The sequence below is a fragment of the Calliopsis andreniformis genome, chromosome 3 (assembly GCF_051401765.1).
Source record: "Calliopsis andreniformis isolate RMS-2024a chromosome 3, iyCalAndr_principal, whole genome shotgun sequence".
NCBI classification, from domain to species: Eukaryota; Metazoa; Arthropoda; class Insecta; order Hymenoptera; family Andrenidae; genus Calliopsis; species Calliopsis andreniformis.
This window is the reverse complement of record NC_135064.1, coordinates 28,735,189-28,752,069: the sequence shown is the minus strand read 5'-3', so window position 1 is coordinate 28,752,069 and position 16,881 is coordinate 28,735,189. Positions and strand designations below refer to the sequence as shown.

The 16,881-nt window shown below is 31.2% G+C and overlaps 4 protein-coding genes and 1 long non-coding RNA gene across 10 annotated transcripts; 2 read left to right on the top strand and 3 right to left on the bottom strand.

Annotated features, from left to right (window-relative positions):
- The first annotated feature begins 471 nt into the window (after positions 1 to 471).
- Tmem131 (Transmembrane protein 131) lies at positions 472 to 10,266 on the top strand. Of its 3 annotated transcripts, none has more exons than XM_076375492.1 (24): positions 472 to 519; positions 766 to 1,025; positions 1,694 to 1,758; positions 1,858 to 1,886; positions 2,108 to 2,191; positions 2,267 to 2,390; positions 2,655 to 2,768; positions 2,846 to 2,968; positions 3,065 to 3,228; positions 3,304 to 3,490; positions 3,575 to 3,683; positions 3,759 to 4,018; positions 4,272 to 4,688; positions 4,771 to 4,959; positions 5,030 to 5,258; positions 5,397 to 5,778; positions 5,861 to 6,076; positions 6,162 to 6,301; positions 6,432 to 7,681; positions 7,746 to 8,073; positions 8,144 to 8,574; positions 8,688 to 8,895; positions 9,134 to 9,315; positions 9,423 to 10,266. In XM_076375492.1, exons 2-24 carry the CDS (start codon positions 932 to 934, stop codon positions 9,510 to 9,512), a joined length of 5,415 nt encoding a protein of 1,804 aa, XP_076231607.1. In that variant the 5' UTR covers positions 472 to 519; positions 766 to 931; the 3' UTR covers positions 9,513 to 10,266. The 3 variants fall into 3 exon arrangements, with proteins under 3 accessions (XP_076231607.1, XP_076231606.1, XP_076231605.1); XM_076375491.1 differs by having other exon boundaries at positions 6,162 to 6,340; positions 9,134 to 9,282; XM_076375490.1 differs by having other exon boundaries at positions 6,162 to 6,340.
- Positions 3,537 to 4,680, bottom strand: LOC143177536 (uncharacterized). Its single transcript, XR_013001584.1, has 3 exons — positions 4,570 to 4,680; positions 3,966 to 4,101; positions 3,537 to 3,877 (listed from the first exon to the last, which is right to left on the bottom strand). It is a non-coding gene; the product is annotated as an uncharacterized LOC143177536 (long non-coding RNA).
- LOC143177534 (uncharacterized) lies at positions 9,371 to 11,946 on the bottom strand. 3 transcript variants are annotated; one of them, XM_076375496.1, is made up of 4 exons: positions 11,659 to 11,945; positions 10,852 to 11,590; positions 10,711 to 10,749; positions 9,371 to 9,579 (listed from the first exon to the last, which is right to left on the bottom strand). In XM_076375496.1, exons 1-4 carry the CDS (start codon positions 11,841 to 11,843, stop codon positions 9,541 to 9,543), a joined length of 1,002 nt encoding a protein of 333 aa, XP_076231611.1. In that variant the 5' UTR covers positions 11,844 to 11,945; the 3' UTR covers positions 9,371 to 9,540. The 3 variants fall into 3 exon arrangements, with proteins under 3 accessions (XP_076231611.1, XP_076231613.1, XP_076231612.1); XM_076375497.1 differs by lacking the exon at positions 9,371 to 9,579 and adding an exon at positions 9,705 to 9,927 and having other exon boundaries at positions 11,659 to 11,946; XM_076375498.1 differs by having other exon boundaries at positions 10,852 to 11,893.
- Coq2 (ubiquinone biosynthesis protein COQ2, mitochondrial) lies at positions 11,941 to 14,087 on the top strand. The gene is made up of 6 exons (XM_076375494.1): positions 11,941 to 12,613; positions 12,690 to 12,856; positions 12,916 to 13,063; positions 13,285 to 13,478; positions 13,541 to 13,729; positions 13,814 to 14,087. Exons 1-6 carry the CDS (start codon positions 12,268 to 12,270, stop codon positions 14,015 to 14,017), a joined length of 1,248 nt encoding a protein of 415 aa, XP_076231609.1. The 5' UTR covers positions 11,941 to 12,267; the 3' UTR covers positions 14,018 to 14,087.
- Positions 14,088 to 14,223: 136 nt separating this feature from the next.
- Positions 14,224 to 15,973, bottom strand: LOC143177535 (protein Abitram). Of its 2 annotated transcripts, none has more exons than XM_076375499.1 (3): positions 15,819 to 15,973; positions 15,663 to 15,734; positions 14,224 to 15,567 (listed from the first exon to the last, which is right to left on the bottom strand). In XM_076375499.1, exon 3 carries the CDS (start codon positions 15,347 to 15,349, stop codon positions 14,513 to 14,515), a length of 837 nt encoding a protein of 278 aa, XP_076231614.1. In that variant the 5' UTR covers positions 15,350 to 15,567; positions 15,663 to 15,734; positions 15,819 to 15,973; the 3' UTR covers positions 14,224 to 14,512. The 2 variants fall into 2 exon arrangements, with proteins under 2 accessions (XP_076231614.1, XP_076231615.1); XM_076375500.1 differs by having other exon boundaries at positions 15,812 to 15,941.
- Between the last annotated feature and the right edge of the window lie 908 nt (positions 15,974 to 16,881).

The following is a 16,881-nucleotide window of genomic DNA, read 5'->3' as shown; positions in this document are numbered from 1 at the left end:
CTACCACATGTAATAGAATTGTCAAGATGGCGATATACATACAATTTCTTTCGACTACTGTCAACATTTGACCAAAATCGATTTTAGACGCTTAGCTACAATCTACAATTAAGTGCATACATCTAAGTGAAAATTTCTGAGATTGGCTTTGCACGTTTTTACTTCTAAATATTTCTAAACAATTCGTTAAATTAGCGTTGTATTTGCATAGAGAGTGATGTACATACACACATGCATGCATAGAAAGGTTTAGAAATGTGTAGTTTACTACAAGCATACATATATTTAATCTTACACATATATCTTACAAACTTTTTCTTAAATGCAATTTCAATTTGTGATCATTCATGATCGCGTTATATCGAAGATTTGATAGAATACAATAGATTTCATCAGTAAATTATACGTTCGTTATTCACACCATTTCGGTAACTATTATTTGCTTGCACATACAAGATACATACGTGCATAGATATGTATGCAGACGAATGTGTATCATATGCAACAAAGTTCCAATAGGTATATGTATATTTGTCTGTTAAATTAATTAATAGGTACACTCATTTCAATTTATACTCTACGAAAAAATTGTAAGAAGCAAGTAAATAAAGATGTGATGTGTTTAATTATCCAGAAAATGAGCTTCTTACGAAAGGAAAAATGTATCGAAAGTTTATTGACTTAATGAATAGGTTTCGATTTCAATGTTATACTTGGTGCAATAATAAAAGACGCGAGGACTAATATATAATCTGTCCTCGTCAGATTGGACACACTCAAAATTCAATCGTAAAGAGTAAAGAGGGCTTTCAAAATTGGACAGAAGCAGAATCGATACTCCAGAATTCGATAGTAGCAAAAGTATGGCCGAAAGCGGATTTTCATTTCTGCTAAAGACAAAACAGGAAACAGCACAGTAAAACCTATTATTATGACTGAGTTGAAAGTACTTTATTGCCTCGTCTTGTTAACGTTTTTTCAACTGACGTCACAAATTCGACCGTCCTTACATGGACACAATAATGGTAAGTGTATATTTATGCTGTTTTAACATTCATGGTTTATCACTGACATGATACGCGCCTTCAATTGTATATTGGTATTTAATAGACAATTAATCAACATTAACGTACATCATTTCGTTTATTTTCTATATTTTAGTATTCCTCTCAAATATTGGCAAATGTTTATTTCTGAGCAAGATTTACAAATATCTATACCCACTGTCTTAAGAAAACAAAAATAGAGAATCTTATTACATGAGGCAATAATATTTTTGCTTCTTGTGATATTAAAAAAATATTTTTATTTACTTGTGAAAGCAAGTTTCATTAAAAATTTTTCTTATGCAATTTTACATCTTGTATCTCTTGTTAGCATTAAGTGCTTTACAATAATAGGAATCTATAATTATTATACAAGTGTAAACTTAATACTTTAATGGACTATTACTCCATGAAATTTTCTCAAAAGAATTATTAGTCAGAATTTCGTGTTATAAATACATAAAAAATGTGTATTACACAAAACAAAGTATCATGTGTTCATTAAAATACTAATAATATAACTAATCTTAATATGAATTTTTGAGTAATTATCATTTCCTATTTATTATACATGTGTATTAGACATTTCTTTATCCATCGCAATTTACATTTTCAATTTTTCAAAGTAATGTTAAATTTTGTTGCAGTCTTTGTGCAAGATGATAACGACGTTCAATATCTTTTGGATAATATACCAATCTCTATGCATAAGGTTAGTTGTAAGTTTACTTTCAAATAAAATATATCATTTAAAAGGATCAAATTCTTTCTTTAACATTTTATATTATAACGAATTTATTTTATGTTTTAGGATTTTACTAATACTGTACATGGGGCTGAGTAAGTAAAGTAATGACAAGTGAAAATAAAGATTTTGCAGATTACCTTCTTCCTTTACTTTCAATACATTTATATACAATATTATAATTACAGACTAATAATCTATTTACCTTTAAGATTTATGTTTAAATATTATTATACCAACTATAAATAATTGTTAAAAATGTATTTCACTTGCTGCACTTGCTAAATATATTAAAGTTTTGAAATTCTTTTCTAAGGGATACCACATCAGATGAGGATAAAACACAAGATTTGTTATCTTATGTTTATTTTGAACCCCATGTTTTGGATTTCAAAGAAAGGTAATTAAATTATAGCTATCAATGTAATATTATTGTAAATGTATCAATGTAAAATATGGATATTTTTCTTCTTAGACAACTTGGTATACCCCACCAAGAAACTGTGATCTTATTTAATAAAGATCACAACAAAACAATCCATCTTTTATCAATTTCTGGAAATACGCGTCATTTCCATTCATCATTCTTCCGAAACAAAGTAAGTTTTCTGATCTAAAATTATATTGTTTGTAGTATGTTGAACAAATAATTCTCACTGTAATGTAAGCAATCTAAGACAATAATAAATTTATTTATAAATAATGTATTTATCAAACAACAAAGTAAATTTTTTCCATTTAATATATATTTAATATATGAAAATATATAAACAGTATTATTTAAATAATGCTTAAGTAAAAGTCTGATTGTTTGTACAATATATGAAATTTAAATTTATTTTATGATGATTCAATTTGTATAGGTAGTTCCACCATTGGGTAACACAACATTTGATGTTGTTTTTCTTGGTCGAGAAGAAGGTGACATTGATACGCATCTTCTTATACATACTACAGATGGAACTGTCAAATACCAAGTAAAAAATTTATTTTATTTACAATTGTGAACTCTGAATACAATTATCCTTATTAAAAGTACGATTCTAACTTGTAGGTAAAAGGAGTAAGTATCAGTAGTCCATATCGACTCAGACCTGTAGTGGGAGTTAAATTACCTTTGAATGCAACATTTACTCCACTTATATACATGCACAATCCACATGCAAAAACTTTACAAGTAAATAGTTTATGCTACTATATCATTTTCACACGAATTCATTAGGTTCTCATTAAATGGATTTATTTTGTTATATATTTTGTTATGCTTTCACAGGTTTTAGAAGTATATGGTAGTGGTGGAGAATTTCAACTGGAATTGCCATCAGGAGAAGCAGAAGGTTCACGTGAATTGTGGGAAATCCCACCGTATCAAACAAAGCCTATCATAAGATTACATTTTAATGCTTACACTGAAAAAAATCATACAACATATATACGGTTTGTAGCTTTGTATTTTTTATTTACAATATTATCTTGTAGATGGACATTTATATATACTTGTCTGAATTACAGACTTAAAGTAAATAACACTTCAGAAGTGCTTATTGTAACGGTTGAAGTAGAAGTGAAAAGTGGGGCTGGTCTTCATTGGGGTGGCAGTTCAGGAGTAATTAATTTAGGTATGGGTGGTTCGTTACAACCTCCTATTCAATATCCCATTGCTTTAAAAAACTCGGCAAAAAAGCCAGTTAAAATTATGGTAAGTTGTTAACATTAATCACCATCCGCTACAATAATTGGGAAGTAAAAAAATCCTTTATGAAATAAAAATTGACTCTTACAGAATATAATTAACACACCTGTTTCTAAAGCATTGAAGCTTCATTTCGAACAAGCGATAATTCCAGGAGATACAGATATACCAATTGCTATTGGAGCATTAATTTATGATTGTATGTAATTTCATTTTAAATTACACAAATTTTACTTGTTCATTATGTAATCATATATCTATATTTACAATTCAGGGAAGACTGGTTTAGAGTTACGACATTTTAAAGGAAAGTTGGTGATTAAGGCAATCGGTCCTGGTGGTTCTAGTCAAAAATTAATAATTCCGTGGATAGCACAAGTATTACAGGGTGGGCTAGAAGTAAACGCATCAATTACACATTATTGTTCTCTCCAATCTAATCAAGCACGGAATTTTAGCGTTGTTAATAGATTTAAATTACCACTAGCCATCACGAACGTTACCATGTCGACCCATGTGAAGTCACTTTTCGCTGTAAGCAGATTTTAAGCTGGTGTAATCTAGATGTATTCTAGTCATCTAGATCAGACGTGTTGAAATATGCTTGTCGAGAGTACCTGTTAAAATGCTCATGGTTATTTTCAAGGCCGTGAAACTTGAACAGCATTAGGCGGGTATTAAAGACTCGACTGGCCATAACATTGTTCACAACTGAATTTGCTAAGCACGACTGATCTGAATGCTATACAAAATGATTAGGCCCAATAATCGATATTAAACTTTTCAGATAAAAAATTTTGTTCCACGAGTAATAAAACCGGAACAAAAGGTCAATATATTTTCTTTACAACTTGCCAAAGATAGAAAAACTGATAACGTGAAAATGGAATCGTCGATTTTAATTCATTCGAACGTTTCCGTGACTGAAGTTCCACTATTAAGCTACGATGGAAAAGTTAGAAAAATTGTTCCCGAAGGAAGAAAAAGTGATGAAGGCACGATGAACTTTGGCACTGTTGGAAGTGGAACCGAAAATGAAGCTATTTTTGCTTTAGAAAATCAGAATCCAATTAATATTGACTTACACGGATGGGGTGTTAATATGCCCGGTGCAGTATTGGAACTCATGGGTTGTCAAAGAGGTCCAGCAGACTTTTTAGACAAAGAACTTCGGAACATAACTGTATGCAGCCATACTGGAAATGTATGAATGTTATTATTAAAAATATTAACAGTAATTCAACACTTAACCATATATGAAAATATTAATATTTATTTCATTTTAGCAATATATAAAGCCTGGTTATTTAGCCATATTTAAAATTAAAGTAAAAACTCCAATGGTCGAAGAAGACACCATCGTAGGTGACGTATTCGTTAGAACGACGTATGAAAGATTTATTTTACCAGTTTATATGCGAGTTTCACATGGAAAAATTTCTCTGAAGAAACTTATTTTCACAGATTGCTTCCCTGTGAGTACTCGTACAAAAAATATCAGTACATATTTTATCAAGTTTATCTTATACAGTAATTTCTTTACAGGGTTCAATTTGCGTACAACAAGTGAAAGTGTATTCGACGTTTATAAGACCCATGCAGGTGACTCGTATCGCGCCCATTACTAAAGATAATCGAATAAAATACATTCCTCTGGAAATGGCATCGATGCCTATTATAACAAAAGGCGAAAATTACATTGGGTCAGTAAGAATCGAACCATCTGTAACTTGTAAACATCAGTGTTATTTGGGTTTGTCATTGGAGAGTAATGGTAAGCATTACATTGTTGTAATTGTGAATATATGTAGAAGTGTGAAGTATAAATCTAAGTGATTACATATTTTAAGTGACTGATCAGTGTATAAAAGCTTAATAGAGTATGTATAAGTAGTGTTTAATTATATTGCAGCCGGTAGACAGTGGTTGAATACGTTGGCCCTTCCTTCGAATACGAGAGACTCTGATTTAAATCTGTTAAACACGAGATACACGCGTTTCCTTAATTCAACAGGAGGTCGTTCTTGGGAGAACATTACAATGCGTTTAGATACTACTGAAGTGCGAGGGCATAAATTTTATTTAAGCATAAAGCCATATTGGCCCAGCCTGTTGAGTGGTTTTGATAACAACAAAAATAAAGTTGTTCTAGTGTTTCCTTTAACACAAGTGGGAAATACGTCTTACAGGTCAATCAAGGTTTACAATCCAAGCAGTAATCCTTTAATAATGCAACTAGTGATGGATTGGAATTATCCACAAGGAGCAAGGCTGTACCATTCGTTGCCAACCAAGTGTGCACTCTAATACTTAAGCCTGTAATAATTATTAATATGAATTATACGTATTTACATTAATGTACATATGTATCCACAGGTTTAAATTCGCATGCGTAGAGTGTGGATCATCAGTTGCAGAAGAATTTAAATTAGAAGAAGCTACAGAAGATCGGGAATGGTTCGAAAAAGAATGGGACGTTACGGTAGCGTCACAGTCCATTCCTTTATATTTAAAGCCTTTAGAATCGAAAACGATACGAGTGTCATACACTCCCTTTTCCCCCTCTTTATCATCCGCATTTTTGTATATTAGGTAAATTTTATATATTCATTTATATTTTTCATCATTTTTATATTATAAAAACAAATATCTGTATTTTTCTTATTTATCACTATAGGAATAATATGACTATTTTGGAAGTTTTACGTGTAATGGGCCACGGAGCAAATGCACAATTTAGATTTGGAAATCGGAAACCAGGCTCCACTACACCTTTACTATTCGAACTCGCGGATAAACATCTTAAAGATTGCGAACGTATGTACGTTTCTTTACTCTTTTCATTCTATTGTTCAAGTAAGTTATAACAATAACAAAAAGAAAACATGTTTAAATATCCGTAGTTTTAATGCGTTGAATTGTATTTTGATTTTCTTTTCGGTAACAGGGGAACGATTTAAAAGAAACCCAGTCCCAAACTTAACGGTAAAACGGTCCTTTATGGCCAGAAACACAGGAGAATTGCCCATAGAAGTGTACAATTTTTATATAAACGGTTTAAAATGTGAAGGTTATGGTTTTAAGGTGTTAAACTGCGCACCGTTCAAGTTAAATCCGAATGCGACAAAGAAGATTGAGATAGCATTCTCGCCGGATTTTACTTTGTCGCGCATCGAAAGGAAGCTTCTAATATCGACGAGTTTAAGCTCCGACAGTGATATAGAAAATGGTATGGTGATACTTAATTTACTTGCGACACTTCCTTCCCATTCATTAGAAGCTTGCACGGCTGCACTCATGAGACCATCGTGGGAATATGCCGTTCAATGGGTGGCTGTCAGTCTATCGTCAATATTATTGATATGCGTCCTTGCCGTTTCATTTCTTGAAGCGGATCGAATATTACGGGGAGCTTTAGTTAACTTCTCAAGGGAAAGTCCAGCTCAAGGACCTTTTGATTTGAGATTGTTATCTCATATGCCAATGCATTCGATGCAAGAATCGACTTGCTTAAAAGAGAAGTTGAACGAAGAAAAACAAAAAGTAGCAAAAAAAGAAGAAATGTCATATCCAGATTGGACATTGATGAATGTGAAAAAGTATAAAGAAAGGGAACACGCACAGAAAGGAATAAAGATTCCTGATTGGTCCGCAGAGGAGGAACGCAGATTCAAGTTGGACACCGAAACGAAAGATTTGTTATCCCTTAAGCGTTACGAAGACTCTGCTTTGGATAATAGTAATGTTGTAAGCAATATCACGCTCGGCACTAAGAAAAAGAATAATAGAAAACAGAACAATACGCAAGAGATACAAACGGACAGTTGCGTTGCAGAAAATGCATTTTCAGATGTTCAAGGTACTCAGGAGAAGAAATATACTATGAATACAGTTACGAAATCAAGCCCTATAACGAATCGGAAAGGAAAATCTAATCAAATAGGAAGTACTAAGGAAGAAACTAAATTGGTTGATCATGAAGTACAAGTTGATACAACGGGACTCTTGAACAATGCTCGAAACAGTAAATTGGATAGCAAAAGAAAACAAATTACTGTTGGAAATAGTAACAATAATCATGTATCATTTAAAAAATTTGAATCGAACAGTAGCCAAAGAAGTATTCATCTTTCGGAGGAGGAGACATCATCTACGACAACTGAAAGTTCTATTCAGGATGATCCACCTCCGTGCAAGGTAAAATATTGACTACCGGTAAAAGTAACTTCGCTATTTACTTATTTTTATTTATGTGTTGTAGAATTTTGATCAGGCTTGTACAAAGTCAGACAAATTACAAAGGAAACCAGCAATTAAAAAAGCTAAGCCTCAATCAATCGCTCCTATGCCGTGTGTAGATTATAGAGATAACTATGAAGGTGACTGTGATGATGACGAATATGATAAAGAGAGACAAAATAATCCAAACAGATGGAAAATGAGTACAACAAGATCTACCATGAAACATCATATTCACACGTCTCGTACCGTCGAGTCATCTTTTAAATTACCTCGACAAAATAAGAATCCTCCGAGGAAGGATAAAGGATGTCAAAAGCGCAGAGGCATTGATAAAACGCATATAAAAAGTATGTATGCTTTGTCAACTATTTCAAGTGTTAAGATATTAATATTTAAATCTACTATTTTATTCTTCAGCGACATCATTTAACGGAGGTACTAATCAAAGGGAAGACCAAACACGTACATTGGGTGCAATTTCTACTCCCTTGCCAACGCCGCCGCCATCGTGTTGGGGTGAAAATAGAGCTAAATTTAGCGATGTTGTAGCACGGAATCAAGAGAGTATCTCATCGTTTTCAACTTTTAATAAACTACACAAGACTCAAACGACTACGCATAATTTGTCGCTAGTCTTTAACTGTGACACCAAAGATATAGATTATACAAAACAATCAAGTCAAGAATTAGTGCAAAGCTCGAAAGAATATAGAAGGATCTCGGAACCTATACCTCTCTGTGTTCCATCTATCGAAAAGGAGAAATCTTTTAATCAGAATCCCTTGAAAATACAGAACAGTTCGCAACAATCAAATAGTTATTTCATTAACGCATTTACAGAACCTCCGGTACGTGAAAAATAATTGTCCCATTATTTACTATTCTTTTGTTATACTTCTTTCAGCTTAATTCTATCAGTATAAATAGAAATCGTATACACTTTATAAACGCACATTTTCAGTTTGAACGAGAACTCGTGCCATACGATGATCTGCCAGAAACAGATGAACCTTTAATGGAACTAGAGAGTCCAGAAGAAGATACACGGTGTCAGTTATGGGAAGACAATAATCCCGTGTTCAAGCTGCTGCCAGATGGGACTAGCGGATTTCAAGCAGAATCATCAAAATCCCCAGAAAAACCTCCAACATTAACGGATACTTTAAGGGGTGAAAAATTCATAACTAATACGACTTTCTCTCTCTCTCTCTCTCTCTCTCTCTCTCTCTCTCTCTCTCTCTCTCTCTCTCTCTCTCTCTCTCTCTCTCTCTCTCTCTCTCTCTCTCTCTCTCTCTCTCTCTCTCTCTCTCTCTCTCTCTCTCTTTCTCTCTCTCTCCGTAAACACTTAAAAATTGATAAGTAATATTTATATTACGTTTTAATATGACTTTTAATATAAAATTATAGACAACTGGGCTACGGTTGAAACAAATTGGGAACCATTGTACACTAGAGCAGCAGTAGGAGAAGAAAGAAGTGGTGTTTGGGGAGTGAATACAGGTGGAGTATGGGCTGCAGGGCCATGGGGTGCAGCTGCACCACCTGTAACTTCACAGGTATCCTCTTTGCAAACAGAGTCAGAAACACAAGTGAGCAATTAATGATTCATTGCAAATTCGTAAAAACCATGTAAAATAGAAAGTGTTTTTTATTCCATAAACTTGTTTTTTTTTAATAAATAATATTATGATTACAGGGAAGACCGGGTTTTGATCCGTTTCGTTCACTTAGTACAATATGGACACCATCGTCTACAGAATGTTGGAAACAAAAGCACGAAGACTAATTTCGTTCCCAAACTTTCCGATATTGTATCATGTGATACCACAGACTTGGTTAAGCAATCTTCTTTTCTAAAACGAAAAGTAATAATGTATTTATTAGTGACTCTCTTGTGATCGATAACGCTTAAACGCTACCGGCTGAGTTTTGTTATTATTCATGTTCCATGTATTTGTGATATGTTGTTGAATGGTACCTCGCATAATAACACAGGATAATTTCGGACAAAATTCATTTTCGTTATTACTTAGATTTTCATGTTATTGATTATTAAGAAATTTATATTATATCATTGGCCATTTAATGTGATACATTGAAATTTCTTTTACTGATCAAACATCATATAGTCCTTTTTGTATAGTTTTGAATATAAATAATCCATAAACATCATTGTGTACCTAAATTTATATACTGAATCCCTGCAAGAATTCAAGTACAGAGCAATCGAGAAAAGGTAATCATAAATGTGAAAGAAAGTTGTCAGCTAGTGGATATTTGCCTTTTGATTACATTGCTTTTGTTTTTGTTCATACTTTTTACATATATGTAACAAGAAAGTGATCACAATACTCAGAGAGCGTTGGTCTTGTTGGTGTTAAGTAAAAATGGGAAGATTAAGTTACTTGGAACGAGTGAAAACTGTGATTTTTATAGTCTTGACTTGTAGAAATTTCTTCGGTAAATTTTCAAAACATTTTACAAAGTTGTGATGTATACAAAATAAAATAAACTGTGTACCTACACTTCAAGACTGGCAATGGCTGTGTGTTTTAATTATTTATATTTTGCATTCTAAAAATAGTGTTGGACAAAATGCTTTAAGAAATTTTATTTGCAATTTTCATAATAGCGATATTTTATAATATTTCTTGCTATTATCGAATAGAATAACTTAGCAAACCAGTAATTAAGACTACCAGCTTGGCGATGGAAACACATTTTCATTGATACATATAAATATATATTATTTTCACTTGTAACTTCATATTTGATGGCACATAGAATTAAATATTTAACAATCATATAAAATTTATACTATCTGTTTTCAATCAAAAAATGACAAATCTATCAAATACAAATTTTTTAGAAAAATTAATTTTAATCACTATAAAATGTATGAAAATAGTTTATTATTAATAGTTTATTAATTATTGGTTTTCAAGAATTGTCTGTCTGCAACCAGATTTTACCATAGTACTTACAACACGCGATTTCGTTTGCTGTATCCTTTGAAGCAATAACTGTAAATATAAGTAACATTTCAACAATAATCTATAATAAGGTAATTAAAAATGCTATGTCATACTTCTTGTTGGAATTAGAATGTAGCATAGGATACATACTATATTTTCATTTTCAATTTTTTTCTGCAATTTTTTTCTATTTATTGCTGAGCTGCTTATTTGTGGTTGAGATATATTATTCCTAAGTAACTTATCTTTTGGTTTCTGCTGAGCCATTATTTTCTTTAAAAGGAGCTGATTCTCCCACTCAATTTTTCTTATTTCTTCATCTGTAAAGCTCATGTTCTTTCTCTTACTTTTTATCTGTTTGAGTGCTCCAAATTTATCTTCTGACGTTGAACTTTTACAACGAACCGAATTTATACTTTCATGATTTTCTACTGTATCTCTTAATCTTTCTCCTTCATCCGTGTTACCTTCTTTGTTACATTTACAACTAGTAATTTCATGTGAAAAATGAGAATCGTCAAAAGATTTAGATCTAATATTGGTATCTTCTGATTCATCATAAGATTCATCAGAACAAAATGATTCATTGCCATATAGAGAATCATCAGCTGCAACATCTTCTGTTGCATTTATGTTTTGTTTACTATCTTTAGAAACCCTGGTTTCCTGATCACAGACAGATTCTTCATCAGACTCTTCTTCATATACTTCATGTATACTAGGTACAAAATTAAAATTATCCTTTGTCTCAGAAAACCGTTTTTGAACAACTTCGTCCGTTAATGTTACTGTATACTGACACTCACAGTTAGCTTCCATGCTTTTCAAATACGACTTTAGACATATAAAAAGTTTAAAAATTATTGGCTGTAATGAAATTGATGCCAGACTATTTCTAAATTAAGAAAACCAGTCGATCATTTGATACCATGACAACGATATACATACAAACAATACCTAAATATATACGTATATGTAGTAAATATCGTGTAGCATGCATAACAAAATATATGTATATATATATATATAGTACACACGCGCATGTATATATGCAGATTATACATGTTTTTGAAAATAAACAAATCTACTACTACACCTATATCCCAACATTTTTTATTGCAATTACACATACACTTGCCCATACATACTAAATATCACATAGCTTCGAAACACTGTGAAAATGTTCTCTCTACCGTTGTATTTTTCTAACAGATTCATTGTAAAACATTTCTTTTTGAACTATCAATATACGAAAATAAAATTAACGATTGCGCATGTGTATATACAATGTCAAATAGGTATTATGCAACAATTGCATGCGAGCAGTAACGCCGTAGAGTAAGAATACTTAACCTTGTAACACGAAATATGTATCGTAATGCAAGAAAATACCGCTAAGTTTATTATTAAGATGACTTAAAAATTACAATACATAGTAAAATTTTTGACTTAAATGTATAATTACATATGGGAACTTGAATTTATTAATGAAGTAAATCAAATTACATAAAATTAGGGTTATATTAAATTCACGATTATTATTTATTACCGGTGAAACACAAAACAATGATAATAGCACAGAGGTTTCAACGATTAATTAACTCCGGTAAACTTCTAATATCTCATATGGACTCTTGTCAAAGAAACTGTCTTTTCAACCATTTGCATACTCGCCTCACAATTCATACATCAGTCTCTATACATAACAAGCACAGTTGTAAACGCAATTGTACACCGAGTCAAAGTGTATCAAAATCTGTGAAAATTTTATCTGCAACTGATAGAACAACACCTTCTGAAGCAGTTAAGTGTTTACCAAAACAAAATGTAACATTAGCTGCCAAGATAATAAATAATTCTCCACGTAAGATACAATCATATTTGAAATTGTTAAGAATGGATAGACCAATAGGTAAGATAGATATTTTATATTCTATATTAAATCAATTGAAAAATAATATAAACTAACTAATAAATTATACGCATAGGATCTTGGTTATTGTTTTGGCCATGTGGATGGAGTATAGCCATGGCAGCACCACCAGGTACATTGCCAGATTTTCAACTTCTGGCCCTCTTTGGAGTGGGTGCATTCATTATGCGAGGAGCAGGATGTATTATAAATGATATGTGGGATCAAGATATTGACGGAATGGTAGTATTGATTTGAAAACTGTTTCAGAAGTAGGCATTATGTGAAGTTTTTAATGTTAGGTAGCCAGAACAAAAGATAGACCATTGGTCACGGGAGAAATTTCACCACTACAATCGCTCGTTTTCCTTGGAAGCCAGTTAACTTTGGGATTACTTATATTATTGCAACTAAATCTTTATAGTATTATATTGGGTGCAAGTTCAATAGGTATTACTAACTTACTGACACTAGTATAAAATAGTATTTCTCAATTTTATTGTACAATCGCGTTAATAATCTTTATCCTCAACAATAGTAACATGTAAAGATTTGTATTCAGCGATGTAAAAAGTTATCCATGTCCAATACTCATAAATTAAAATTTAGAAATGCTATTAAAGTAAATATAAAAATATTATTAATCTGTTATACTTTTGTATTTATTACAGTTTTAGTAATAATGTATCCTGTTATGAAAAGAGTAACATATTGGCCACAGTTGATGCTAGGAATGACTTTTAATTGGGGTGCACTTTTGGGTTGGTCTGCAGTGCAAGGATCATGTAATTGGCCTATATGTCTACCTCTTTACACTGCTGGAATTTGTTGGACGATTTTATATGATACTATATATGCGCATCAGGTAACATTAAATTACTTTTTTTTTTCACTTGAACCATTCCTTTTTCATTTTTGTAATTACAGGACAAAATGGATGACATTGTAGTAGGCATAAAGTCAACAGCTTTAAAGTTTGGAGATAGGACAAAGATATATCTAACAGGATTTGGTACAGCTATGATAACAGGGTTCATAACATCAGGTGTATTAACTGCACAAACTTGGCCATATTATGTAGCAGTAGGATTAATTAGTGCTCATCTTGCTAATCAGGTGATACCATATCAAAACATATTGTATAAAATATGTATAAAATTTTATATTTAGAAAAAGACTAATACACAAATATATTTTTAGATCTATAGTTTGAACATTAATAATCCTATGGACTGTGCCAAAAAGTTTATGTCCAATCATAGAGTGGGAATGATTCTATTCATAGGAATTGTATTAGGAAATTTAATCAAAGATTCTGCATACAAGAGAAACGATGAAAATATTGGACAAGAATTAAAAAAAGAATCTATTTCCATTGATCAAAAACATTGCTTACTTACATAACACATTTTTAAGCATATAATATACGAAGTATAGAAGTATACGCATCCTCTGTAATAACTGGCTGGTTCCAGTGAATTGAGATAATTAGTTTCAATTACTGAACAAACACACGTGCCATAGGATAACTTTAATTTAACAATTGTAATTTGTATAGTATTTTTTCAGAACAATGAATTACATAATTCATGCATTCAAAAAAGGAAATATTAAAACTAAATGAACTTTTATTTTGCACCATCAACAGAGACGTTCACACCAAAGATTACATTAAATTGTACAGGAAGTAGTAAAATAATATTGGTTATAAAATATTAATTATAACCAAAACAAATGTACAAAACAACAAATTATTTCTAATTGTTGTTTCTTTGGAAATGTATATGTTCTGTATTTAGGTTCATATTTAATGTTTATTAAAAATTACTTAGCTAAAAAAGTGTGTTTGTATGTGTATTAAATCAATTTGTAACAAAGACTAAATTTACTGCTTTTGAATTATACTCCCTCCAATGAAGTGCCTGTAGAGTGCATTTCTAATGTTTCCAAATGATTTCTAGTACTTCTATATTTTGACATTTCTAAATCATATTGTTCTTGTGTTAGTAAAGACTCTTTCATTTTGTCTAAGAGTTTTATATTTGGGAGTACTATAGCTAAGTAACCTCCTTTATGTGGAGGTTCCAATAAAAGTTCTGGATTTTCCACTAATGTTTCGTTCACTTCCACCAATTTCCCAATTATACAACACTTTATAATATATGTTTCTCCATTTGAGCAAGTAATGATACAAATATTAGAATTAGCTTGCAAAGGTTGTGCACCATGTTTACTTTTACCTGAAACTTTATTTAAAATCCTATCTAGTTTATCGCTAACTTTAAAATCAACTTTCACTATTCGCTTGTCACTTTGTAAAGCAACATGACTTGGTGCTAGACTTAGCATACATATGCGATTGCTATGCATTAAAATGCAAATATCATCTGCAGGGCATTTTACATTTAGTTTATAGTAAGGTGTAAAATATCGATCTGTAATTGTTGGAAATAGTCCATGATACTTCACACCTTCTAACATATCTGTAATATCATCATCCGGTGGAAATGAAAATAATGTATCATCTTCATCCTCAATGGATACTGATATTTTTTCTTCATTTTCATTATCCATTAGTTTTGAATTTCCTTGATGTTCAAAATTCTTATTTGTATCTTTTTCTTTCTGTACATTGTTTATACTTTGCAGTCTATTGTGTTCATTCTCTAAGTCATTTTCCATATTATCAGGTTTTATTCTTTTTAAAATTGGCTTATTATCTGGATTAATATCCATTATTGATTAATAAAACTTTATTATACAAAGATATATAACACAAGTAAGAAAATTCAAATATGTATTTTCTACTAAATACACATTTCAAATTGAATTATTTTAAAGAAACTTCTATTACACGTTATTCAATCACTCATTTCTTTTTCTTTCACTTCACGACGCATTCGATTTATTTTTTCTCTAGAATGATTCCAGTTTCTGTTTCTGCTAATATTCCGCTATAAAAAGAAATATCAACAATCAACGAATTTGTTAATTAGAAAAAAAGGCAAACTCGAAATTAATATAATTATAATTTATGAACAGAACATACTTGTTCCTTTATGCACATTCGCATTTGTTTTTCAAAGTCGTTGCAATAACCAAGATATTTACGAAACGGGTGCTACAATTTAAAATCACATAAAATTTGTAGGTTATACCTGTATCTTTACTACCAAATTAAATGTATATACTTATTACCATTTACCTCATATTGACAATCTTGATATCTGTAAAAGAATTCATTACAAGCACTATTATGAGCTGCCAACGAATAATACTTTCGCATTATGTTTTACTGCAATGATCATTACACTTCTATCCACTTCCATGTAATACCTAGAACCTAGAACCACTAATATTACATGCGTGTAGTATATGTAAGAAACTAAATCATGTTTTTATGTACATACATACATATATACGATATGATAATAATGAACTAGATGGATAATTTAATAAGTATTTTTATTAGTTAAATAATTCTCTTTTAAATTACATATTTAAAATTTAATAATCAATATTCATTTAAGTTTAGTAAGTATTTTGTCCATGAAATGTTTAATTGGAAATTTTACATTGTCCCTATGCCTATACCCCTAAAAGTTCAGCAAGAACGAAAAACTTGTTATTCCTCTTAATTTTCTAAGGAAAGTTAATATATATATATTTTTAACCGTGCAAAACCACAGCCGATTCGAGTTAGCTGTGGCAAAACTATTGCAAAAACGACATATTACCATATAATAAATATATTTATCCTACGATGTTCCTAGATTTGCAAGAGTAATTCTATTGGTTATAAATATACGCAAAAATTATACACACAAAAAAGCAACTAGTAAACGAAGATCAAATTGCGAAGTAGGAAGTAACTTTCGCAAAAAGAAAGTTAAAAAACATTAAACAAAACGTGACAAAACAATCCCTTCAATGCTCTTCTATGATTATCTCTTCTACAACGCAATTATTTAACTTTGAATCTGAAAACAAGTTAAAAATATTTATCAAAAAAATTCCCATTTTAATCTCGATGCGCGGTTACGTTACCAAATACATATGATATGTATACATTGCATACATACTCATATATATATACATATACCTCTATATACCTGATTTTACTACTAGATATTGTACTGTATGGTTTTGCTTTTGAATCGTAAACGGTACCGTGGTCTCAGGATTTTTGTAAATGACTTGGCAAAAAGCGACACTATTTTTGTACATCAACCACGTCATACAGTCGGCACAGAAAAAGACATTTTAAC

Coding starts and splice junctions, on each gene's coding strand:
- Tmem131 (XM_076375490.1), top strand. CDS start 932: ATGACTGAGTTGAAAGTACTTTATTGCCTCGTCTTGTTAACGTTTTTT. Junction 2,391..2,654: donor CATCATTCTTCCGAAACAAA/GTAAGTTTTCTG, acceptor CAATTTGTATAG/GTAGTTCCACCATTGGGTAA. Junction 4,689..4,770: donor TATGCAGCCATACTGGAAAT/GTATGAATGTTA, acceptor ATTTCATTTTAG/CAATATATAAAGCCTGGTTA.
- LOC143177534 (XM_076375496.1), bottom strand. CDS start 11,843: ATGGGCAAGTGTATGTGTAATTGCAATAAAAAATGTTGGGATATAGGT. Junction 11,591..11,658: donor ACATATACGTATATATTTAG/GTATTGTTTGTA, acceptor ATTTAGAAATAG/TCTGGCATCAATTTCATTAC. Junction 10,750..10,851: donor AAATTGAAAATGAAAATATA/GTATGTATCCTA, acceptor TTATATTTACAG/TTATTGCTTCAAAGGATACA.
- Coq2 (XM_076375494.1), top strand. CDS start 12,268: ATGATAATAGCACAGAGGTTTCAACGATTAATTAACTCCGGTAAACTT. Junction 12,614..12,689: donor AAGAATGGATAGACCAATAG/GTAAGATAGATA, acceptor TTATACGCATAG/GATCTTGGTTATTGTTTTGG. Junction 13,479..13,540: donor ATACTATATATGCGCATCAG/GTAACATTAAAT, acceptor TTGTAATTACAG/GACAAAATGGATGACATTGT.
- LOC143177535 (XM_076375499.1), bottom strand. CDS start 15,349: ATGGATATTAATCCAGATAATAAGCCAATTTTAAAAAGAATAAAACCT.